General features: G+C 44.7%; 2 protein-coding genes across 2 annotated transcripts in view; one reads left to right on the top strand and one right to left on the bottom strand.

The window, feature by feature from the left end:
• The first annotated feature begins 340 nt into the window (after positions 1-340).
• LOC113588485 (potassium voltage-gated channel subfamily F member 1-like) lies at positions 341-3,134 on the top strand. Its single transcript, XM_027027681.2, has one exon. The coding sequence runs from the start codon at positions 659-661 to the stop codon at positions 1,997-1,999; it is 1,341 nt and encodes a 446-aa protein (XP_026883482.2). The 5' UTR covers positions 341-658; the 3' UTR covers positions 2,000-3,134.
• Positions 3,135-11,708: 8,574 nt separating this feature from the next.
• rock2b (rho-associated, coiled-coil containing protein kinase 2b) overlaps positions 11,709-26,141 on the bottom strand; it is a 28,698-nt gene continuing 14,265 nt past the window's right edge. Inside the window, 23 exon segments of the mRNA XM_035528921.1 lie at positions 11,709-12,549; positions 13,061-13,161; positions 15,200-15,473; positions 15,856-16,120; positions 16,401-16,479; positions 16,827-16,915; positions 17,037-17,104; positions 17,562-17,765; positions 18,374-18,545; positions 19,662-19,850; positions 20,029-20,123; positions 20,414-20,507; positions 20,627-20,813; positions 21,539-21,642; positions 21,746-21,815; positions 22,113-22,297; positions 22,618-22,778; positions 22,981-23,140; positions 23,271-23,377; positions 24,138-24,290; positions 24,293-24,383; positions 24,614-24,705; positions 25,999-26,134. Coding sequence (XP_035384814.1) covers positions 13,080-13,161; positions 15,200-15,473; positions 15,856-16,120; positions 16,401-16,479; positions 16,827-16,915; positions 17,037-17,104; positions 17,562-17,765; positions 18,374-18,545; positions 19,662-19,850; positions 20,029-20,123; positions 20,414-20,507; positions 20,627-20,813; positions 21,539-21,642; positions 21,746-21,815; positions 22,113-22,297; positions 22,618-22,778; positions 22,981-23,140; positions 23,271-23,377; positions 24,138-24,290; positions 24,293-24,383; positions 24,614-24,705; positions 25,999-26,134 — 3,057 coding nt within the window. The 3' untranslated portion in view covers positions 11,709-12,549; positions 13,061-13,079.

Here is a 26,141-nt window from a genome sequence, read left to right as displayed (position 1 = left end):
CATGACAGGCGGCGATAATACTCATTTTGTATCAGTTCTGTTTTTCCATTTGATAACTAAATATGGGAGGGGAAATTAGATTAAAGGTAAAAACACTGAACATCTTGGTGTAGGTGAAATGCTCAGATACATTAGAGGCTAAATACTGCATTAACAACCTAAAATAAACTTGAATACACACACACACACACAGAGCGAGAGAGAGAGAGAGAGAGAGAGATTGGTTTTCTCTCCGACACTTCTCACATTACTTTATATTGCTCTTTTCTTTTCTGTCTCTCTTGGACCTTCCGATTGGTATTGGATTCATTATCACGCCAATGCTTTTGTTTAAAAAACAAAAACAAACAAACAAACAAACGGAGCGCTGTTCACTGGTAAAGGCTGGCGGAGTCACGCAAGGAATGGGACTAGTGACGTTCACGAAGACAGCTGACCTCCATTTCTCAATTAAACTCGTGTCGTAGCTGATGCCGAGCGGTTTATCGTCATGCCCTTCCACTTGGGAAAGGTTATACGTATGTGTTATCTTATTGCTACCAAATCTTTCGTTTATTAAATGCTTGCACGCGCTATACCATTATTCCAGACGCTCAGAAGTTACGTGATCTAGATTTTTTTTAAAAATTTAAAGACTTGCTCCTGTACAGCAGCTGAAATGTGTGAGACACCGAGGACGCGTTACGCCGACTGTAACGGATCGGAGACGAGCGAGGACAGAGAGATCTTGGTAAACATAGGTGGTGTCAAACAAGTTCTCTATGTTGATGTGTTGAACCGCTACCCCCAGACGCGCTTGGCTGAGCTGGCCAACTGTTCTGTGGATAATGCGAATGACCTGTTGGAACTTTGCGACGACTATGATGTGCGGAAAGGTGAATTTTACTTCGACAGAGACCCGGACTCTTTCAAATGCATCACAGAGTTATATTACTATGGGGAAGTCCACATGAAAAAGGGAATATGCCCTATGTGTTTTAAGAAAGAAATGGACTTCTGGGGAGTTGATGTGCACTTCCTTGATGAATGCTGTAAAGGCAGTCTGAATGAAGTGGAGGAAGAGCTGGCACAAATAGCTGAGAAGGTGCATGAGATTCTGTACAATGTCGAGGGAACTACACCAGCCAGTGTGAGCAAGCGCTGCCGGCTGTTCCTGTGGAAGCTCATGGAAAAGCCTGAATCCTCCTTGTTAGCACGTGCGATGGCCATCCTGTCCTTCCTCTTCATCCTCCTCTCCTCCGTGGTCATGTGTATGAGCACCATTCCTGAGCTGCGTGTTCACGACGCAGGGGGCAACGAGGTGGAGAATCCGACCCTGGAGTCCATTGAGACGGCGTGCATCATCTGGTTCACTATCGAGTACGTGCTGCGCCTGGCCTCGGCACCCAACAAGGTGCGCTTTGCCTTCTCCTTCATGAACATGGTGGACTTCCTCGCCATCATGCCCTTCTATGCTGTGCTTGCGCTGACGCACCTTGGCACGGCCGTGACAGAGCTGGCCAGTGTGCAGCAGGCTGTGCAGGCGCTACGGGTCATGCGCACAGCGCGCATATTCAAGCTAGCACGCCACTCCTCGGGCCTGCAAACGCTGACGTATGCACTGAAGAGCAGCCTGAAGGAGCTGGGTCTCCTGCTCATGTACATGGGCATGGGCATCTTCCTGTTCTCGGCGCTGGGCTACGCCGTAGAGCAGAGCCACCCAGACACCTTGTTCACCAGCATCCCACAGTCTTTCTGGTGGGCAATCATCACCATGACCACAGTGGGCTACGGCGACGTCTACCCCAGGACCACCCTGGGTAGGTGCAACGCTGCGGTCAGCTTCCTGTGCGGCGTCATAGCCATCGCACTGCCCATCCACCCCATCATCAACAATTTTGTCATCTTCTACAGTAAGCAGCGTGTGCTCGAGACCGCCGCCAAACATGAGATAGAACTGATGGCGCTGCGTTCAAAGGAAGATGGGCGTGAAGAGCAACAGGGGCCAGGCCGCCGATGAGCCGTGCCGACACAGTGTGGGGCGGCACCGCTCAGGAGTCACAGAGCGATACCTACATTCCACTGCTCCGGGACAGGAGCGAAGGCACGCCCATTCAAAAATTAAACCATAACTAAGATAGAAGAATATACCAGAGCATTTAATGATGGCATGGAATTATATTATTGTTAATATAGTATTTTATTTATGGCTCATCATTCTCCACCTGTATTTCGACCACCAAGTATTCTAGGCAAGTGAAACATTTTTATTTACATTATTTTAATTATAGCTATAGCTACAGCATTTGTTTGAAAATTTGACAATAATATGATGTCAGTCATATTAATAAATATTTAAATATGGCATACCTTGATAAAGTAATAAATTAATCCATGAAAAGCACCGTGTCAAGCATACCTTTAAGCCCCAAACATTTACACAACCACAAAATTTCACATAATTTCAGTAAAGACAACACGTTGTCTACTTGGCCAAGCTTTGACTTATTACACAGTGCACAAGACAATTCTGTAGATATCTGATTGCTTTCTGGCAGTGTTTAAATACTACGGTGTAATATTGGTCCATTTGTTTGTCATGTCTTTTTTTGTACTTATAAGCTCTTTCATAACAACCACACCTGTCAAATAGAGTAATACACAGTTATTTCTATTTCACTAAATTGCCCATTACTTGTAATTGGTGTTTGTATATGTTTTGTGGTCTATGTTCTATATAATTTGGTACCATTGACTCCCTAGGGTAGAAGTCATTTATTGGCTATTTAACCTTTTGACCTGTTGCTAATTCATGAGTTCATTTGTTCTAAGGCAGAAGAACCACTGATGTGCTGAAGGTCCAGAGTCTAGTACATTTAGGAGATTTTCCTGCTCAAAGCCACCTGGTTCAGCTTAGCAGTTCTGTACCAGGCTAAGTAGTTGAGCAGTGAAATCACCAAAACTGTGCTGGACTCCATGCTGGATTCTGTGCTGGACTGAACAGCACAGAACAGGAACTGTGCAACCCCACTCTAAAGCAATTCCCAAATTAAACCCAGCAGATATTAAATGCAGTAATGATGTAAATGTTGAAGTCTGTCAAACTCGAGTTGAAATATTGCTGTTCACTGTAATAAACAGTTTATCTCGCTTTACATCTTGTACATTCCAGCAAAGCTCTTTCTGCGCAGACTTTTATGAGCATCTGAGATGTTTGACCTCTCTGTAAGCTGTTTGAAGAAGGGGATTTCAATTTTTCAGCAGTGCTCTGAGCGTCCCTCAGGGTGAGATGCTCCTGAACATTTTTCAAACTGTGAGACAAGGGAAACAAGGAGGTACGCTTTGCTTAGAAGCTTAGGGGCTTTGCAGAGAGTTACTCTCTCTGTGTGTGTGTGTGTGTGTGTGTGTGTGTGTGTGTGGGTGTGCATGCGCATTTGTGTGTGCTGTACATGCTTAAAGGCAGAGGGCTAGAGTGAGCTTCTTTGTGCTCGTTTTTGTGTGTTGATGGCTGCAGCCCAAGATATGGCGTAGAGCTGGCATGTGGGTGGACAGATGAGAAGTCATTGCTAATAGCAAGCAAGCAGTAAGCCCAGCTAGCGCACTCCCCCTAGTCTCATTACACACACACAAACACACACACACACACACACACACACACACACACACACACACACACACACACACACAGTAATCATACAAACACTTTGGATTTAATTACTCTGGATTTAATTATTCTTTAAGACAGAATAACAGTTACAATTTTGGTACACAGAACTGTGATCAGGGCAAAGAGCCACATTTCACTTACCACAGACCTGCTCTGGATATAAGGCCCCTGTTTTTGTCCCTCTCTATCTATAAATATAGTATGTTTCTCTCAACCTTGAATCATTTCTGAGAAGCAAAACCATATATAAACCAAACCCTCCACTTTGTGCGTGTTTTTCCTGTGCTTTTTACAAGGGCCCTGGCTAGGTTTTTAGCTTACACGGGTCTGTTAATGAAACGACATTAACAGTGATGACCATTACAGTTTTAAATAACAATAATATAACTAATTTAACACGCTCGCGAACACCCTATTCTTACAATGACTGGTGTCAGTCATGCGTGTGCCAGAAAAGGCTCTATCCATAAGCGATGTGTGTGGAGAAGGCGGCTTCTCTGGGATAACTAAAATATTCAAACCTAATGACCACATTAAAATGTCCAGATACATTTGAATGCATGACGAGACAATGGCAGCTGTTATAATTTAAATGCGAGAGTCGGCGGATAATGACAGGGTTTATAAAAGCCGTCTCCTTCTGCCGCCTTGTACACGGTAAGGCAGGCACAGAAAGCGAGTTTCAACACCGAGAATGTCAAAGGTAATCTGCTGCGTGATTGCAGATTTGATATTAAAAATTACGAGAGAGAGAGAGAGAGAGAGAGAGTATTGGTTAACCGCGTGCTCTTTTCTCTAAAGGCGAGGAGATTTTTTCCCCGGTTTTTTCCGTTAGAGCAGACAGACTAAGCCTATGATTTGGGATATGATTAAGCCTAAATTTGGGAGAACAATAATAATCAACGTCAAAATCGACCTTTGCCAACTTGCAAGAGACAGAAAAAAAAGTAAACATATTAAAAAAGAAAACTATTACTCTCTCCTTCTCTCTGTGACGCTGGTCTATAGGCACTAAAGACAAGGGCGTGTCCAGTGCAAAGCTCTAAATCTTATTTCAAAAATAATTTCTTTGTTTTTGTTTATCCCAGTGTAATACCTGTGGGGGGGGGGTTGCGCATGAGTCTACAAATAGAGAAGAGAAGCTTTGATCAGTCTTCATCAGGCTTTTTTGCGCATGCTACAGATGTTGAATAATAGGCTTACGCAAACCCAGAGCTTGGCCTTTTCGGAGAGGAGTGTCAATGAGCTTGCAAAATCAATTTTAAGGCGAGTGAGTTATGAACGGAGAAAATGTATGAATGGAGAAAAGGCTATTAGCTCGACCTGATGGGTGCATGGCTTGGTGCCATGCCTGTGCTTTGAAACCACACGATCTCGCGTCGGCCTGCTACGCAAGGACGCTGACGAGCTGGTGAAGGAGACGCTTAATAACCCACAACTTCCTCTTCCCGTCGGTGCAGAAAGCGCAGGAAAGAAAAAAATCGCTTAATATGTCACAGCCGCTCCCTGCTAACGGAACATTTGGGCGCTTAAAAAAACTTCAGAGACAAGAACCTAATGTCCAACGGGGCTAGTGGGACAATCAAGCAGAGTGAATGAAAGTAGGGATTGCTTTTTCTATAAGACAAATGCCCTGCACCATAAAAGTATGGAAGTAGTCTTTAATCTTGTACCGATGCTGGCCCCTGCCACTTGAAAGCAATTTGCGTTTGCTCCTATGGATGATGCGTTTTATGTTCAGGCAAAGTATATGCATATCTCTGCAGAGAGAAGCTGTTTTACATTTAATATTACCCCTTTCTCCACACTGGATAAATCAGGAAACGTTTAATTAAGTGACACAGTAAATTGGCCACGGTCATAGGTTCTCTGTGATTAATTACTGTTAGGAGACAGACTTTTACCTTTAATCCACGTATATATAAGCAAAGTTTGGACTACAGCCCCGGCACAAGGACACATGTTTCCTGCTCCCGGTGATGAAGAGGACACCATCATGCAATAGATCCACCTACCACCTTCATCGGTCCTCACTGCCTAACTGGCCATATTTGCAGTCTTCCTACCTTGCCATCTTTGCAGACCCTGCTCCAGCCTCAGCTCCCATCCTGGCGCTTCACCCACAGGCCTTGCTCAGGCTCAGCAGTGGTGGGGTTTGAACAAGCAGCCTTCTGCTCACAAGTCAAGTACCTTAACCACTGAGCTACCACTGCCCTGTTTTCACCTGTGTCTACCTTAAAGGGCCCCATTAAACACTACTCATTTCCATAATTGCACACTGCCTCAACTCACTCAGCATTAAAAGTTACCTACTGTATCGCACACATCATCACATTAAACCTGCTCTCTCTGTGTGAACAAATACCAGATCCCCATTAACTACAGGAAAAAATCTCTCCAAATACCACTCAGCTTATTGCCAAAAAGCCTAAGGCAGCAAGTGGTCGTGGTTTACAGGGATCTCGTTTGTTTTGTTTAACCTGGACCTCAGGTTGTCTCTAGTGAAATCAATCCTGCCTGGCTTTCCCATAAAGACTATTGATGTTCCCATAAAGCAGTCAGCCAAACTGGACACAAAGCAGTGGGCAGATAACAAGGGGGAGGGCACACAATGCAGAGAGGGGTTCTCGTGTTACACATCCACACATGCATGCACATGGATAAACACATTCATGCACGCACGCACACAAACAAAGAAAGCACAGTTTGATTATTTGATTATGTCCAAAGCCTTTTGATCTAAGGGTCCCTTTCTATCAAGTGCTGTCCCATCAGGTGATTGTTTTGGCAGTGGTGAATACTACCAGCAAGGACGCCCCCTATGCAACACTAAATTGCTGGACATTGGAGGTTGAGGACTTCCAAAAATCAGCCTTGGAGATATTCAAGGTCACAAAATGCATGTATGTATGTATGTATGTATGTGTGTGTGTGTGCGCGCATGTGTGCATGAGCAGGGTTTATTTCAATAGTAAAATGGTTGAAATTTAGTGACTTGCAAGGCTTACACTGTTAGGCAGTGTTGGGTATCAGACTGTATAATGGCATCCCTCCCAGATAGCTTTTACAAAGGACTAAACCAAAACACAGTTCTATTTCAATATTGTTCACCAACCATGCTCATAGACATAGCCGACTGTCTTTTTTTCGTCTAGACATTTTAGTCTATTCATGTTATTAATTTTACTTGGATATATGAAACATTCTCTTCCTTTTGTGGGTTGCCTATGTCAGAAAACATAGGACAAAACAGACTGTTCAGATTCGACTCACCTTTTTACATCTGGAGGAGAGTCATTACGATTACTCTGCCACCCACCCATCTGAGCATCTCCACCCATGGTTTGAGAACCACCTTTGCGAAGGTGAGCCTTTTTTTCTAGCAAGTACTGTGTTGAAATTAAGAGCTAAGTATGAGAACTGCTCTGTTGCTGGCTACGAAGATCAGCATATAGTACACAAAGATACATTGGCCACTGACCTCCAAAGACAGAAGACCCAAGTGGTTAAAGTCTATTTTTAATGACAAAGTCCCAGCGACGAAAACCTGTAGCTGTGTATGAGCTTATCACTTTTTCCAATTTGGGTCAGTACAATGAGGACTGGTATTGAAACTTTTACTAAAAGAGGCATCAATACCCACTGCAAATGATGGAAATGTAAGTAATTACAAAATACCAGTAGCTAAGGTGTTTGACTGGCCATTTAGCACTAGTTAACACCATTGGCTAAGGTAATATATTAAATGTAATTTTCAAGAGAGTTATTGTCACGGGTGGCCGGCCATCCAGCAGGAAGGACACGCCCACTTTGGCTCAGGATCACAGCACACATACTCACCTGTTCCACATTCCAGTCCCTCATTACTTAAACCCACAGGTCTTGGAAGAGAGCGCCGCACATTGATGGTCTTATGTCTGATGTATACGACAGAGCTCCACGGTGCCTCATGGATTATATTCTTGTTTGTTGTTCTACACTATGTGTGTACACTATGGACAAAGAACACTGCCTAGCAGCCTTCTTACTCCCGCTGTGTCGCCACTATCACAGTTATTGGTGTTATATGCTATAGGATTCACAATAACATTACATGTTAGTTCAGTGCAACATAAATGTCATCAGCACACGAATAAAGTGAGTTGTTAAATTAGAATTAGCATGTTGTGCTAGGGAAAATATGCTTTACTTAACAGGCAGACAGCGTGTAGGTATGCATGTTTTAATAGGACCCTGTAAGAAAGGCAGGCACCCTACACAGGACTCAAACTCAGGTCTGACGGGAGATAAAAAATGAGCTCTGATCACTGGAACAAAGAGCCAGCTCTCAGGTATAGCTGCCAGAGCACCCAATTAACCATCCTAAGTAATGGTATCCATCACAGTCCCCTCTCAATTACATTAGCATATGATAAAAAGGACACAATCATTTGAATTTATGTCTTATAATCTAACATTAAACAGTTATCAGTTAATGAGCTGACATTTTAATGCATGGGAATTTGTGAAAGGTACAGGTACTGAGGGGTCAGGAAGGGCCAGTGATGGTGTTAATGATCTCATTAGTAGGTCCATTGTGATGATAGTGACTGTCATGAGATCTTCTGTTCTGAACACGGCTCAATTCCTGCCACTTACTAGTTAAGGCTTTGACCATTGCACACTGTGTGAGTGATTAAGAAAATTCCTAGGGCACCTAAAAAAAAGGGAAATCATGGTAGTGTCATAGAGAGATTGATGGAAATGAACAGTGGGGCAAAGGCATTTTCTGATAGGCAGGAGTCTATGCAGAGCCCATTCCCTGACAGGTCTCAGAACAAGGTTTAATTTTCATAAGTAACCTTCTCAAGAGAATCGCCTGGTTTAAAAGAGCTGTAAATCTCACCCTCACCCCTCCCTCCCTCTCTCTCTCTCTCTCTCTCTCTCTCTCTCTCTCTCTCTCTCTCTCTCTCTCTCTCTCTCTCTCTCTCTCTCTCTCACACACACACACACACACACTTAACATGAACTTCATTCATTCGAGAACAGATCCTTCTCAGCCTGACTTACCATAGTAACGCACGTCACACCACACGTTAACATGTTAGCTATAAGGTCTCGCCAGTCAAAATGCACCTGTCATAAATACAAACTAACGGGATTTTTATAGTATAATAGCCAGTTATTTGTGCATGCAATACAACATGATAAACTCTGAATGATATTCGGTAAAGATTTAGCGCCCCCTACTGGTACTTCTACAAGCTCAGGAAGACTCGTTTCCATAAATAACTTCTGGTGCAGGTTATCAGCACCCTGCAAAACCACTGCGAGTTTTTCACTGAAAATAAATTTTCTTTAGTTTTGCTGTCTTACAGCTTTCGCAAAAAGACCACCATGTTTTCTAAATGTTATAAACGTTCTCTTTAATGCGACTCGACTAGTGTATGTGGACCAGCTCGACATTTCTCCGAGCTCATGAAAGATGGCTAGAGAGTTTCTACTGGACATACTAAACTCGAGCACCCTGTTCGTGTGTATGCTGCTAAAGCTCCCGTTATTAACGCGGACCAAGTCGACTTAGTCTGAAGGCTTCAATTCCTCCTGGAACTGTCATTGTAACTATCTTCCTGCAATGCTGTTTCGGAATACTGTTGTCAAAAGTGTCCAGTCCCTTGCTCAGGTGTGCCAAAAGGCAAACACTGGGGCTGAGAACTGCAGGCCTCTGACACTACGCGCTGTGGAGGATGCACCTCGTGAAAGCAGATCGTTTCATTTCTGCCAAGAATATGAGAGTGATGTCGCTGGAGCTGGCGGGCCTCTCAGTGCCTCTGATGCAGGTAGTTCAGTTTGCCTTCTGGGTTCAGTGTGCTCATCTAATAAGCAAAAGGAATAAGGACAAAACCGTATAATAGATCGTTTAATTAAATGGACAGTTAATTATTTATTAAAATTAAAACGATATGTGCAATTAAATGAACTGGCCAACATGTTGGAATAATTATATCAATTATATAATAACAGTAATAGCTATATTATATAATTTATATGATAACATTTCGAATTATTATATCAGTTATACTATTATATCAAGTATACTAATTAGACACTTAATTTTAATTATAACGTTGATTTATAAGCAACCCGTGTGTGTTATGTAATTGCTTACGCGTTAGGCTCGTGAGGCAGTACGGCATGGATCTAAGGGCGGGAAGCACGTTCTCCACAGCCTCAGTTTAGAAGTGCAGCTGTTTGCAGGCGTAATTCTGCACTTGGATTCACACAAGGAAAGGTCAAATGGAAGTTTTATTTTCGAGCAGGCACAAGTGTGTGTGTGTGTGTGTGTGTGTGTGTGTGTGTGTGTGTGTGTGTGTGTGTGTGTGTGTGTGTGTGTGTGTGTGCATAGACTTTAGTGACATAGTATTGGAGGGCGTACATTCTTGGCTAAGGACATAATGGTTAGAACACATGCATGTTTTTTGTTTTTTTTTCCCATAAGGTATAGTATTTCTCAGTGCATTGTTAATCAAAGAAAGGTCTCAATATTAAGTTTGTAGATTGTAGTTTACAAAGGATATGTAATTGTCTCCAAAATAATATGCTTTTTTTTTTTTTTTTTTGCAGGTATGTAGTATTTGCCACATATGAGATGTATCATGAATTTCCACTTGCAGTTTACTTGGAGTACCCTGTACTTATTGCCCAAGGTAACCCTGAATTTAGGTCATTGGGTTTGCTTGTGTGCCTGTTAACATGGCCTTTGTTCATACTTGTGTAAGTAAGAGAGTGCAGGACTCAGAGAAAGAAATGCATACTGAGGCTGTTGGGTTTCTTCCAGAGATTGTCCTCTTCCTGCTGATCCTTCACTCCCATGGTAATCTGAGACACAGTATAATTTACAGCTTCATGTATCCTCTCCACCAATCAGAAGTGTTTTGACCTCTGTTCTTACCTCTAGGGATCTGAAAGGTGTGCATTAATTACCCTCTAAAACTACTTTATTTAATGTCAGAGTAGTTTCTCACTTTGGACTTTATGAAGAGCAAGAATGGAGGAAGCAACTTTTTAGATCATGGATGAACCTCTACACCAAATCTCCAGAACACCTGTTATGTGGAGCTTTTTTGCACCTGTTATGTGGACTTGGTGTTCAAAACTAGGGGTTTTGCTGTGGCACTTTTGCATGGCACATTTTTTTTTGCAGTGGAAACTGGTGAGCAGGACATACCCCCCAGGACTAGGGTTTATGAACCCTTCACTTGCTCTCTCTAACTCTCTGTCCCCCAATCCTGCTGCGGTCTGTTGTCATGACAATGCTCGACAGCAGGGATGAGCCCCCAGGCTGCCATGATGGCAAAGTGAAGGCTGCCTTTCCATCCCAGCCCCGACCTGAACTGACCCACGATCAGAGAAGCTTTCTTGCACCCACAGGCCAGGCTTTCAGGATCTCCCAAAGCCAGTGCCACTCATAAGCTCTGATACCAGCTGCTCTTCTTAGTGTGTTACCTCAGATGGTATGGTATTCTCTAACAGGTCCAAAACATCTCCAGGTGCATCCCAGTACTAAAGTCATATGATGTCATTGTTACCATTGTGAATGAAGGCCATTCTTCAGTCCAGTATTTTAGAGCAAAATGTGCACAAGTCTGATCTTAATCCGACCTCATTATTCACTGGTGTTGAGTGAAAGGGATTTGTTGTTGCTAGACAAGTTTTTCAGTGGGAACATTTTTTATACTTGCAGTCTTAAAGGAATGGTTCAGGGAAGAATCTAGTTTAAATAGATTTTCTACCTTTTTCAAAATGTGGTTGACTGGCTATGACATGTTTGGTGTCCACAAATGTTTGTGTTTGCCATTATTTGCAAAGGCACTGTGATGCTAACAAGGTAACAAGAACCAAAGGTCACCAGTTACCATCATTCAGCTGACTGAAATGTTTTACATATATTTGATTTTCCCCACAGCCTTTCTTTAACACAAGGTCTGTACTGCACAATCTAGCACTAATCTCCTGTAGTTCTTATGTAGCTATTATTAAAAAAGTACATGCATATATAAAAAGTATAATCGCTTTCAACAAATAAAACATTTATTTATTTATTTATTCTCAAATCTTTCTAGTTTCTTAGAACTTGAAAATGCTTTGTGAACCAATATTTAGTCAGTGAGCAATTTCTTATAAGTTCTAATGCATAGATCATGGAAAGAAAACAGATTGGACCAGAGTTGCAGATTTTGCTTTGTAGTTGTAGGCGTACTTAGGAATTGGCAATGCATAAAATAAATGTGCAGTGCATTATTTTAAACAAATTACATAATGTCCTGCAATAAGGCATATTTTCCACAGCATTTCCTTCAAATACATACAATTCCAGACATCTCTTTCTGAAGCATCTGTCATTAAATATTTGGTATTCAGAAAGCTAACCATGTATTGTTTGTAATTAAATGTTTGTCTTGTAGGAATACTTGAGTATACAAGTTTATACTATAGTAGGAAGCCTCACTATCTTCATACAGACCATAACCAAAATTGTACATACAAATACAAAATTATACCATCCACTTATGCGTGCGTTCGCACACACACAAATCACAGTCACCCACATAGCTATCAAAACAGTGTATTAATACTTTTAATAACACTTTCACATTGACATCTCTAGGAACCTTTCAGAGCAGGCTGTAAAAGCCAAGGCTGGATTCTTAAAAAGGCACATATTAATCTTCAGTTTGGGCAGGTACAGGTGTGAGCATGTGGGGCTCGGACAGTGATAATCAGCAGGGTACTCATGTCCATGTTCATGGAGAGTAACCCTGCTAGTCTTCTGCCCAGGCTTTCTGTATTTCCCTTCTATAATGTCCGATGTTCTGCAGAGTCTGTAGTGCAGGGCTGTCTGATCCGATGTTGATCAAAGTCAGCTGTGGGAGCAGAAACGGGACATGCTGAACATGCTCTGTTCACTAGCACGCGACGTAATGAAATGTTTACTAGGGGGAAACCCAACGCCACATGGACCACGGTGGATGACGACCACACGTCAAATGCATTTGCTTCCATGGGTCTCATGCTTGCTGCACTGCAACTGGACAACAACCGCAAAAATAAAGAGGCGTTTCTAGCATCCAGTTGCCATAAAACATGTTCACTATGGAAACCAAGCCAAGTCAACTAAGGATTAGTAATTCAAAACCACACACAGATGCATCACACTTTATGCCTTTTCATAATAACAGTCGGTGTTCTCAGACCCACATCATTTCACCACACACATCATTGCATCAGATGTTGCAGTACAGTTTTACTTGTTTTGTATGTCATGCTTCTCAATGTTATGGATTCAAATAACCAGGAATTCATATAGGACTTGCACACGCCGAGCACTAAGCCACTTTGTATGCCAACATGCAGTTAAGATGTCACTACAGTTACCCTGCCAATGTGCATGGCCTCAGAAGTCAAACACATCGTCATCATCATCGTCATCGTGGTGAAGAGTCCAACCCCAGTCCTGCAGGTCAAACTCTATCATGCTGGAACAGGAAAGGAGTCGCGTGGGATATGGAAAGAGCCCTCCCTTTCTCCAGCACTGACAGATTTGCTATGTACCGCAGAGCTGTGCTACACTGTAAAGCTTTTATCTATTCCTCACTAGCTGTAATGTTTTCACCCACAAGTCCTACATAATCGTAAAGATTTATGTCTGTGTGTGTGAGATCTCACCAATCAGGTTTTACTATTATAGAAATAAACGCTTGATATCTACGGATTAAGGAGAATCGTTTCTTAACATTAGCCACTCTTTGTACTGCGGGGGGGGGGGGGGGGGGGGGATAGCTGAGGTCACACAGTAAAGTATAGGTAAGATTTCTAGTTAAGTCACAATAAAGCTGTTGAATGGATGGGTGGTTGTTACGTGATTACAATTGGTTAGGTGCAGTATCAAATGGAAAGTTAGTGAATAAAGTTATTGTAGTTAGACTTCAATATCTTACAACCGCAGGACAGTGCAGACAGTGGAGCTGATAGGTTGGGTGAGGTTTTTAAAGTAAGGCAGGCAACAGTAAAGCAGATAGGTGGTGCTGTGGTACTTACTCTCCACACACACACATAGCCGCAGGGGAAAGGTGAGGGGTGAAGAGGTCAGTGGAGAATGATTCGGAGCATGGGGCCAGGGCTAGAAGATGTTAGCAGCACAAAGAGAGCATGTCAGAAGCTGAAGCTTCAGAAATTACCAACTAATAGAATCCACATTTGACTTTGTCAAGTTTTGCATGTAAACCAAGTAATTACATTTGCTGAAAACATGGGCATCTTATATGGATGTGTCCCTAATCCAAACTGAAAACTATTTTAGCATATATGTATCATTGGTTATGTAGTGTGGCTGAGGGGGCATAACATACAGTGGGCATATGGAAACAAGAATTGATCGTCTGTTTGTAGCCAAACAACCCATTTTTCAAATGTTCTCCGTAAATGCAAACTATTGACAAAAAACTGCTGTTTGAGCACATCAACAGCATTCTAACCTTGTGTGAGTTCAGCCTCTTATTACAACTTCAGATCATTAGTATTTCTAAATAACACACATAAAGCGTCGCTGGGCTAAAGTTAGGTTACCATACATTTCACCCACATAAGGCAAAGCTATGCCAATATTAACTACAGTGCCACAGGTTTGTCCAGGGGAAACGGCATTCGTTTTCTCCCTGACAATGGAGCAAATGATGGTGACTCATATCACAGAAAGCAGTGCTAAAATAATATGGCTCAGATCTGCACTTTGGTTGTTATTATTATATTTGAATTATGGTGTAAGCCTAATTTGTAATATAGAGAAAATAACATTTTATTGGAAGGCAAAGTCATTAAAGAAGCAAGGAGGATTTATTAACACCACATCCAGTCAACTGTAGACCTGACTCAGCACTCATTTTTTAATTCTTTTCACTCAGGTGTAAGGCACTGGTTTTTAGCTCTGAAGGAGTTTCCCCCACAATCTATGTTCTATCTTTCTTGTCTCCTAGCACTTGATTATTTGCATTCATTTTTTATGCATTTTTAATTATTTTTTATTTGTAAAGCACAATGATCTAATCTAGCCTAGTAGTTTGTAGCTATGTCTACAAACAAGTCGAAGTCCACGTGGTCTTATGCACTAAAACAGAACCACAGTTCCATCACAGACTTCCAAGATTCATTTTGCTTGTATTAAACTGCTCCTGTCAACCAAGGCAATGTATAAGTGGTACAAAAGAAGATGGATAAGAGCAGGATTATGGCTTTAAATGCAGAAATCTAAATTTCCCTCTTTATTTTCTTACAAGCACAAGCTGTTGTATCACTGAAATGGAAATAAATGAGAAATACATCTCTGTGGTTCAGACAGCACTCTGCCTATATTATACATGATTAAAACTACTACCTAAAGTATACGTGGTTAAAAGCAATATACTGTGGATTTCAGCTGTGTTTGGACTATCCTGGAAGGCTCAGACTTCTTCACAAGCTAGGTATTGCCCCATGTATTACTTCGTCTTTAGAAAAAACATGTCATTATTCTCTCACCTGGGCTTGGCAGAGGGTGGCTGCCCCCTGCTCTGCATCCTGATGGCCCCACGGGAGGTGAGTTTGGGCGAGTTGCGAGGTGACATGTGGGGCGAGGTGAGTGGAGGCATGCCGACAGGCAGCTCCTGGGGTGGAGCCTGGGTGATAGCGAGGGCGGGGCTGGGCGTCGCCTTGCGTGGAATGCGTTTGAGCAGGCGGCCCACCCACCGCTGCTGCTCAACCGTGGAGCTTGCCAACAGCAGCAACTCCTTGGCAGTGGACATGTCGTAGTTCACTGCAGGAGACACACACACACACACACATAAATGAGCAACACAAGTGTTAATTTAACACTTGGGCTTCTGATGTGTAAAATGAAGGCAAACACAGACACAGGCCATATTTTTAACTTCTGTCCAGTGTGTACTAATACATATCTCCAACAGACAATTTCACGCTAGTGATTTTACAAGGAACAAATTATTACTTTTGTCCTCGCAGGGGTGATTCTCTAAAAAACAATTTTTTATTGTGAATATATGCAAGATAGTAATTTTCAACCATCTCTCGATGGTATTACGAGACCACTCTGGCCATGCCGCTGTACTTTCTGAAAGCGGCTGTGCTGCAGAGCGCAGTGTGCGTGCGGATGGACGCGCCGGCGGCGACCTCCTAACCTCGGCAGGGAGCCAGCACCTCCTCCTTGAGGTCCAGGTGGTCTTTGTGGCACTTGACGCGGCAGCGGCGACACTCGAGGGCTGGTGGCGGCCTGAAGACATGCCAGAGGGGTCGCGGGCACGCCTCGCAACTGGACGGGAAGTGGTAGAGCGTGGGCACGAACTCGTGGCCCTTGTGGGCGATGCAGGACGTGCGCTCGACCGGCCACGGTTCTGCGAGTGCCTCCAGGTCCTTTTTGCTCTCACCCTCGTTGTCATAGAGGATCTTGAGGGGGCAGGGGCACAGAAAGAGAGAGAGAGAGAGAGAGAGAGAGAGAGTTAAAGAGACAGATGGAGAGGGATAGGTGAGAAACAGGAGACAGAGAGAGAGAGAGGAAGAAGAGAGTGGAGGAGGGAGTCAGAGACAGGAAGAACCAAGGTAGATAAAGAAAAAGATAACAGGACTATGGGCATGTAATCCTGCTGCCACAGAGCAGTAGGACGTGCACTGCAAAGAACTGTCCTGCAGCACTGTTGTGGAACGGTGTCCGTGTGCGGCTAATTACCTGGAAAATGCGCGGGATCTCTTTGGGGTCTGCTCGGTAAACATCGGTCTGAGTGACAGGCCGCACGTGGAAGAGTTTACTGAGAGGAGAGTGGAAAGGCAGACCAGAGCCACTGTGTTAGTGCTCATGGGGTTAGTGCTATGGGGTCATAGTGGGGGCGTTGAGTCTAGGTCAGCGTTGCCACCCTATGATACAGTCATGCATTTGCTAGTTTATAAATGGACAAATGAACACGCAATATGAACTGGAACAGAGCATTTAATGTTTATGGGTTGGGAACGTAGTGGCTCTTGACAGCCACCATACTCCCAGACTTACACACAATGAGAAAATGATATGTATTTGGCCAGTGAGCAGAGCAACACAGCCTGTTCGTTCTTTGCTCTGCAGGAGCTGATATGTTTGCGTGCAGGTGTGTAGACTCACTCTATGTCCAGTATCATGAATGGGTTGGCCTGTTCACGGTCTTCTTCTGAGTCATAGAACAGAATCTTCTTACTGCTCATTACCACATACTACACATCACACACACACACACACACACACACACACACACAAAACTGTATTGTTAGAAAGAGCAAGAGTTTATGTGAATACAACAATTGCACATTGGAGTTTTTGACAAAGGTACTTTACCTTCTTGTCCCATCCGAATCTCTTGGAGTTCTTGCTGGGAAGAGACAACCAGCCTTCCAGACTAGTGTCTATGGAACACGGGAAAGAGAAAGGCTTATAGCAGCACCAGGCACCACACATGCAGTGGTAGCACACCAGTGCCAGTCAAGCAGTGTCTCACCCGGTCTCATGTTTATATCACACCATGGGGCAGCATATGGTATTAGAATCACTGCACACACAATCCAGGCGCTGGTCTAAGGCTCTGTGAATGGTGTGTGGTGTTAGTGTGAAAACACACATGCCTTTGGATGTGTGTGTGTGTGGGGGGGGGGGGCGTGCATGACTCTGTATCTGTGACTTTGTGTGTGTGTGTGTGTGTGTGTGTGTGTGTGTGTATGTGTCTGTGTGTGTGTGCATGCGTCTGTGTCTGTAAATGTGTGTGTGTGTGTGTGTGTGTGTGTGTGTGTGTGTGTGTGTGTGTGTGTGTGTGTGTGTATGTGTGTGTATGATTCTGTGCCTATATCAGCCTCCATGCAGGGTCACCTGCGGACTCGCCGTCCGCCGGGTTCTCACAGGTGAGAGCCAGTACAGGTCGTTGATGCTGCTCTTTCTCATCCTCCTCTTCCTCGGAGTCGGAGGAGAGGAAGGGGGCAGCGCGGCATGGGCGTGTGTCAATGCGCACGGATTTGGAGCTCCGCTGGTATGTGAATGACATGGACTCCGAGGTCTGGGAGTGCGTGATGCGCACTACAGTGCCACCGTGAGGGCATGAGGAGGAGTGCAGTGTGCACCAGTTACACAGAAAGGAATAAAGACGCATGTTAAGAGCAGAGATTACAAGGACAGATGTGTGTAAGAAAGAAACAGAACTGAGAGAACAACAAGGGAGGCCTATGAGTTCTTCAATGAGAAAGGTATTACAGACAAAGAGAGAGCTAACGAAAGAGAGAAATATGGAGAGGATGAACCGAAAACAGAATGAAGGAAATAAATGAGACAATGGATAATGTGAAGGATAAGGATTGAAGTAAAGATGCAGACAGCACAAAAGAGAATCATGGGTTGTCCTGCTTTTTTGTGTGTGTCTTGGATGCCATGCTTTTTAGTGGGTGGGGTTTTGGTTCTTGCAGTACCTGGGTAGTGCTTCCTCGAGGTTTGTGTTTGTGTGTGTGTGTGTGTGTGTGTGTGTGTGTGTGTGTGTGTGGTGTGTTATGTGTGAAAGCAGTACATGGGTACTGCTCCCTTGAGGTGTGTGTGTGTGTGTGTGTGTGTGTGTGGTGTGTTATATGTGCAGGCAGTGCCTGGGTAGTGCTCCCTTGAGGTGTGTGAGTGTGTGTGAGTGTGTGTGTTTGTACCTGGGTACGGCTCGTCCATGTCCTGCTCGTTGCATGTGCTACTGATGCTAGTTGTGTCCAGCGAGTGTACGCTCAGTGTGGTCAGCTGACTGCGCAGACGCTCGATATCACTGTCCTTACTGTCCAGAGCCATCTGCAGCTCAACACGCACCTGGGACTCATCCGTTATCAGCTACACAGAAACACACACACACACCAGAAAAATAATTGGTATTGGTTGGATCTGAAATTCAACAGAAATGATCACTCTGGACTGAATTATATGACAGGGTTGAATTACAGGATTGAAGAGATTGAAAGCTCTTGCTAATGTTTAATAATGTGCAGATTACACTGATCTTGTATAATATTACTGTGAGATACTGTTAAAATAGCATAAATAATGATTTAGAAATATTATTATTTTTTATTAATTTGTGTGCAAAAGTGTATTTGTTGTATTTAAGCTTTTATTTGTATTGGAGTTTTGGTATTTGAATTATATTTGGATTGTAAGTTGGTTGTTCAACTGTATTTAGGAAGTATTTGTATAGTACTTTGGTCATATTCAGATGGTATTTGTACTGCATTTATCTATTGCATTTGAGTTGCTTTTAGGTTGCATTTGTATTGTATTTGAGCTGTACTGAGTTGTGCTTGAGTGCACAGGTGAGCTGTACTGAGTGCACAGGTGAGCTGTACTGAGCTGTACTGAGTGCACGGGTGAGCTGTACTGAGTGCACAGGTGAGCTTTACTGAGTGCACAAGTGAGCTGTACTGAGCTGTACTGAGCGCACAGGTGAGCTGTACTGAGCTGTACTGAGCGCACAGGTGAGCTGTACTGAGCTGTACTGAGGGCACAGGTGAGCTGTACTGAGCTGTACTGACTGCACAGGTGAGCTGTACTGAGCTGTACTGAGTGCACAGGTGAGCTGTACTGAGTGCACAGGTGAGTTGTACTGAGCTGTACTGAGTGCACAGGTGAGCTGTACTAAGCTGTACTAAGTGCACAGGTGAGCTGTACTAAGCTGTACTGAGTGCACAGGTGAGCTGTACTGAGCTGTACTGAGTGCACAGGTGAGCTGTACTGAGTGCACAGGTGAGCTGTACTGAGCTGTACTGAGTGCACAGGTGAGCTGTACTGAGTGCACAGGTGAGCTGTACTGAGTGCACAGGTGAGCTGTACTGAGTGTACAGGTGAGCTGTACTGAGTGCACAGGTGAGCTGTACTGAGTGCACAGGTGAGCTGTACTGAGTGTACAGGTGAGCTGTACTGAGCTGTACTGAGTGCACAGCTGAGCTTCCTCACCGCCTGCATTTCACAAATCTCTTTCTGGTATTTAATGATGGTGCTGTTCAGCTTCTCTCTCTCAGAGCGCAGCTCCAGCTGTAACTTCCTGTTTTCCTTTTCCTTCCTGCGCAGCTCACTGTCGTCGCCACGGTGACCAACACGCACAAGATCCTTCCGGTTCATGATCTCAGCCAGTTTATTAACCGCCTTTTCAGGGAGGAGAGGCATATATGAATATTATATATTAATAATCCAAACACCCATATAAATATCTTTAATAAACACAAATAAAGGGTGCAACAGAGCAAAAACCTAGACAGATACTCAAAACTGTGTTAAAGAGGTCCCATTTATGGTACATATTTCAACATTAAGCTTCACCCACCTGGATCTTGAGCGTTCGCTCCGAATTCAACTGCCTCTCAAAGTTGAGTTTCATGGCGCCTACCTCCTTCTCCTCCTCTTTCATCCTCTGCAGCTCTGTTTGCAAACACAAAACGTTACTCTACTGTTCCTGCATTCTCTCAGTGCATGTGCCACCCTTCATCTAACGTTCCCAAGGAAGATGTCTCGATTTGTTTACAAGATGCTATAAACCTTATTGCTTTCTGTCATCCAAGTGTGCTGTTTATTTAGAGCACCAACAAACATCTAGCAAACATTCGGCTGAAACACAAGTTGATATAAGCAGCCCTGAAGATTTTCTGCACGTCACCGGATAACCAGAACAGAACACTGAGACAGCGTTCCTGAAACCCTGGGGCACTCACGCTGCTGGAGCTCTTTGAGCTGGTTGTTGAGTTCTTCTTTCTCACTGGCCAACTTGGCTACATCCACAGTCAGAGTGCGGTTGGACTCCTCTAGCTAACCGTGCACAGGACACAGAGAGAAAACAGAAAGTTAAGCGCTCACCTCTCACTTTAAGTCATGCCCTCCATGCCTCTCTCCCTCTTTCTATCTCTCTCTTGCTCTTCCTCTCTCACCGAACCAATGGTGTTGTCCTTGTCGCTGAGCTCTTGCCGGTGCCGTGCCATCATGTCTTTGATCTCCAGCTCCTTCATGATCTTCTCCTTCTCTAGGTCGGAGTACTGCTCCTCGGCGATGGAGCGTGCGAGCTGCTCCGAGTCGGCCTTTGTCAGGCTCACCTCCAGCTGCCCTGCCAGGGAGTCTCTATACCCGCAACAAACACACACACACATACACGGTTGTGTTCAAGCACAGAAATAAACATATTTTTGCAGCAGTGCAAAAATGTAAGCAAATAATTCCCAATAGTGGAGCAGATCCACTGACCAATCAATCACACTATGACTGATTGTAAAAATGTTCTGTGCAATGACTGGTGAGTGCCACTAGATGGAGACAAGGGTACTTTCAATACGTTCTTTCATTTGTAACACCCACAGCACCAGTTAAAGTGAGAAAAGCTTTAACTCATACTGCACTCAGCTGTTTTTCTGAGGTGCACAGTGTTTACTGGCACTGGTGCAGCATGACCCCCAGAGGTCAGATCCAGCTGAGAGAACCCTGACCCAGCAAAGCCATGTCATTAGGAACATAAGTGTGTACTAGAACCAGATGTTAAACACTCCAGGAGAGGACCTCAGACCCATGCAGCATGCAGGCACACACGCACACAGGACACACACAGACACACACACACACACACACACACACACACACCACACACACACACACGCACACAGACACACAGACACACAGACACACGCACAACAGACACACACACACACACACACACACACGCACACACGCACAGACACACAGACACACACACACACACGCACACACGCGCACACAGACACATACACACAGACACACACACACACACACAGACACACACACACACCACACACACACACCACACACACACACACCTCTCTTCCTGCAGTTCCTCCACTCTCTGCTGGGCACCCTGGTAGAGTTTCATCTTCTCCTCACACTCTTCCTTTAGCTCCCGTATCTGAGTCTTATACAGTTTCTGCAAACACAAGCAGATGTTTTTCACACGTCTGCAATCATACACAAACACACACACACACACACACACACGCATGCACACGTTGCAGAAATGCCAGACGTGCCGTGAAATACTGTTCCGTCTCCAGCTGGTCCTTTAACTCTTTCAGGTGTAGGTCAGCGTCTTCCCTCTCCCTGATTGGACAGAGCAAAAGACGAAGGTTTTAGGTGATCAAGGTTTTAGGTGATCAAAATACTTTTCTATAAAAAGTATTTCTCATGGGAATCAAGAAATTGGATCTGCAAAAACAAAGTTTATGTTTTCCTACTGTCATGGGGGAGTCGCATGCATGCACACACACACACACACACACACCCACACACACACCACCTCACACACACACACACACACACACACACACACACACACACACACACATACACACACACACACTCACACACACACACACACACACACACACACACACATACTTGCGCAGCTCCTGGTTTTTTTTCTCCAGGCTGAGACGTAATTCCAGCAGGTGGTTGAGTTCTTGTTTCAGTTGCTTCTCAGAGGAGCGCAGAGTGGTCACCTCCTGCCTCTGGGCCTTTAGGTCTGCCTGAGACAGATTCCTCCGCTGGGTCTCCTGCTCCACACGCACCGTCAGCATGTCCACCTGCACGCACACATATACACACACATGCACACACACACAAAGACTAATCAACTATTTGTTCTGTAAACGGCCATATCAAATACTGAATCAACAGCCTCTTATGCTGCAAAGAAATACAACACAAACGCATTTTAAGTCCTGTTCAACAGAAATATGCAAACACGCACACATCACTGTTCCAGTCTGGCCTCTTCCCCTGCTGTCCATTCTCAACACAACCAGCAGAAGCACAAACCAGTCTGCTTGAAATAATGTTTTGCCAAAAATCACCAAATAGGCAGGCAGACAGATAGGTACGGCAGGCAGGCAGGCAGACAGACCTCCTCCGAGAGCTTGCTCTTGTGTGAGCGCAGCTCATGAAGCTCATGTTGTGCCTGCTTGTAGTCGCAGTCCAGGACTGAGTGCTGTTTCTCCAGCTCCATCAATGCACTTTCCAGCTGCTGCTTAGAAGAGCGCTCCTCCTTCAGCTTCCGCTCCATATCTGACACACACACACACACACAAAGGTGAGCAGACAAGCACGCACACGCACATGGAGCCACGCACAGCAGACACACACGCACATGGATCCATATATGCACAAATACACACAAAAGGTGCACCCATAAACAGGCTGATGAGGATGCTTTCATGTATAATGCTATGCTAAGATGACGGCATGTAAGATTAGAGGGGCATGCCACCTCTCAGCACTTCCGATTTGGCCTCCTCGATGGACTGGTTGAGCTTGCTGTGGTCAGCCAAGCGTGCTTTCGCGGCCTTGTGCTCCACCTCCTCCTGCTCTAAGCGCTGTACTGCTGATTTGAGTTTGAAGGAAAGATCGATCTCCTGCTGACTCCTCAACTAACACACAGAAACAGGGCCACAGAGGTTACACATCCAGACACACTCAAAGAGACACACACAGACACACAAATAATACACACAAATGAGACACACAAACACACACACACACACACACACACACACACACCTTCTCCAGAACGGTGAGTTCCTCCTGTAGCTGGCGCTTCTCACCCTCAGCCTTGGAGAGCGAGTTTTTCATCTGCTTCAACTCCTCCTCCAGATCCGACACACAAGCTGACAGAGAGAGAGGAGAGAGGGAGAATGAGAGAGAGAGAGAGAGAGAGAGAGTGTGAAAGAGAGTGAGTGTGAGAGAAAGATAAAGTGAGAGAGAGAGAAAGTAAGAGAGAGAGAAGTGAGCAAAGGCTCCTTTAGAGTCGTTCAAGGTGGCTTGGAGACAGAGATGAGATGAGATGAGATGAGATGAGACGAGACGAGATGAAGGACGGAGCAGCTCTCTCTGCTGTGAGACGAAACGTCAGCCACCTGCCTCCGGACCGGGGGCTGAAAATACCACTCAGCCAGTGTTTACTCTCACCGTGAGCTGCTCCACCCAAACACAGCCACACACACAACGGCACCAAACAGAACAGGCAGACAAGGGGCCAGTGTGTCTCCAAGAGAGAGAGAGGAGCTTGACATACAACACCCAAACTCACTCCATACTCCACACATATTTATATACATACCCCGAGACACTTTTACACACACACAAACATGCGAGACCACTTAGAAAGTCATCATCTGGAGTTCAAACAACTGTGTTAGCCAAGCATTTCCGCCATGAATTTATTCCATTTCATCTTCATCTTTTTCTCTCACACATATTCTCTCTCACGTGTTTTCTTTCGCTTATAAACTTGAACATTCTTTCCTATATTCACTTCTTTAATCCCTCTATCACATCCTCGCTCCCTCCCTCCCTCCCTCCCACTGTCCGCAATAACACCCTCCTGTGCCGCCTCTCCGTCTCTCTCCCTCCGTCGCGCTCCCTCACCCTGCAGGTCGGCGATGGTGTCGGAGCCAAGGCTTCGATCCCGTCGCTCAGCCTCCAGGGAGTTCTGCAGCCTGAGACTGTCCTGCTCCAGGGCCAGACGGCTGCCCTCCAGCCGAGTGTTCTGCTCCCGCAGCTCCTGTAGCAACACCTCAGCTGCTGGGCCTGACGCGCCGCCTCGCCCTGGGCCTTCCTCAGCCGGCCGGCCTCCTCCACCTCCGCCTGCAGCCTGGCAGTCACCTCCTCCAGCTAGACAGACAGACAGACAGCAAGAGAGGCACAGACCGAGAGGAAGAGAGAGAACGTGAGACCTAAGGAGATTTTTTTTCAGCTGCTTTGTAAACCATATATGTCTTACATTATCGATCAAACATTACTTTGCGCTGTGGCTAAAACTCTGTTGTGCTCTGCTATATGTATGCAGATAAAAGGATGCCCTGTGGTTCTGAAGCGGTCAGCGTGTCGTCGCTGGCACTGACCTGTCCTCTCCAAGTAGATGTTCTTCTCGGTGGAGATTTGGAGTTTTGGTTCTTCTTCTTCAGCTCGGCCAGCTGCTCCCTCAGACTGCCCACTGCCAGAATTTTAGCAGAACCAAAATGTCAGCATGGTCAGAATATTAGCACAACCAGAATGTTAAGGTTGTGTGAAAACCAGCACAAGGAGCAAATGTGTCTGACCACTATTAAGCTTCAGCAAGTGTTAGCTAATGTTACTCACAGTATGAATAATGGTCAACACAAACAGGTAGCTCAGTGGCTAAAGCAGTCAGTAAACATGAGTCAAGTAGGTGAGTTAGGGTTATGGTGAGCCAGTGTTTATGAAGGAATAGCAGTAAGTGTTTAAAAGGGTTAGGGTTCTGGTGAGCCAGTGTTTATGAAGGAATAGCAGTAAGTGTTTAAAAGGGTTTGGGTTATGGTGAGCCAGTGTTTATGAAGGAATAGCAGTAAGTGTTTTAAAGGGTTAGGGTTATGGTGAGCCAGTGTTGAGGAATGACAGTAATGGGTGTTAAGAACTGCAAGTATGTGAGTGAGTGGAACTGGGAATATTTTAATTAAGTAATTTTAAGTAATTCCTCAGTAGGGTGAAATGAAACACTTCGGGGAAGTGTTCATAGCGTTCATAGCAGTGTGTTAAGGAGGATGAGTGTTAGAGGGGTTAAAAACAGTGTTCAGGGGAGTAAGTGTTAAGTAGTGTCAATGATCAGGACATTGTTCAGTAGAGTATGTGTTGGGGAGAGTGAGTGCTTAGTAGAGTTGGTGTTCAGGAGAGTGTTCAGTAGAGTAAGTGTTCAGGAGAGTGAGTGTTTAGTAGAGCTGATGTTCAGGAGAGTGTTCAGTAGAGTAAGTGTTCAGGAGAGTGCGTGTTTAGCAGAGTTGATGTTCAGGAGAATGTTCAGTAGAGTAAGTGTTCAGGAGAGTGAGTGTTTAGCAGAGTTGATGTTCAGCAGAGTGTTCCGTAGAGTAAGTGTTCAGGAGAATGAGTTTTTAGCAGAGTTGATGTTCAGGAGAATGTTCAGTAGAGTAAGTGTTCAGGAGAGTGAGTGTTTAGCAGAGTTGATGTTCAGGAGAGTGTTCCGTAGAGTAAGTCTTCAGGAGAGTGAGTGTTTAGCAGAGTTGATGTTCAGGAGAGTGTTCAGTAGAGTAAGTGTTCAGGAGAGTGAGTGTTTAGCAGAGTTGATGTTCAGGAGAATGTTCCGTAGAGTAAGTCTTCAGGAGAGTGAGTGTTTAGCAGAGTTGAGAGTGTTCAGTAGAGTAAGTGTTCAGGAGGGTAAGTGCTGAGGAGAGTGAGTGTTTAGCAGAGTTGAGAGTGTTCAGTAGAGTAAGTGTTCAGGAGGGTAAGTGCTGAGGAGAGTGAGTGCTCTCACCTTCATTCTCTAAGCCGCGTTTGCGCTCTGTCTCAAGATCAGCCTTTCTCACAGTCTCAGTGTTCTGGTGCTGCAACAGAGCATTTTCTCTTTCCAACTTCCTCAAGAAGTCCTCCACCCTAGTCCTTACACTCATCTATGCA

The sequence above is a fragment of the Electrophorus electricus genome, chromosome 8 (assembly GCF_013358815.1).
Source record: "Electrophorus electricus isolate fEleEle1 chromosome 8, fEleEle1.pri, whole genome shotgun sequence".
Taxonomy (NCBI): Eukaryota; Metazoa; Chordata; class Actinopteri; order Gymnotiformes; family Gymnotidae; genus Electrophorus; species Electrophorus electricus.
This window is presented reverse-complemented; position numbering and strand designations above follow the sequence as displayed.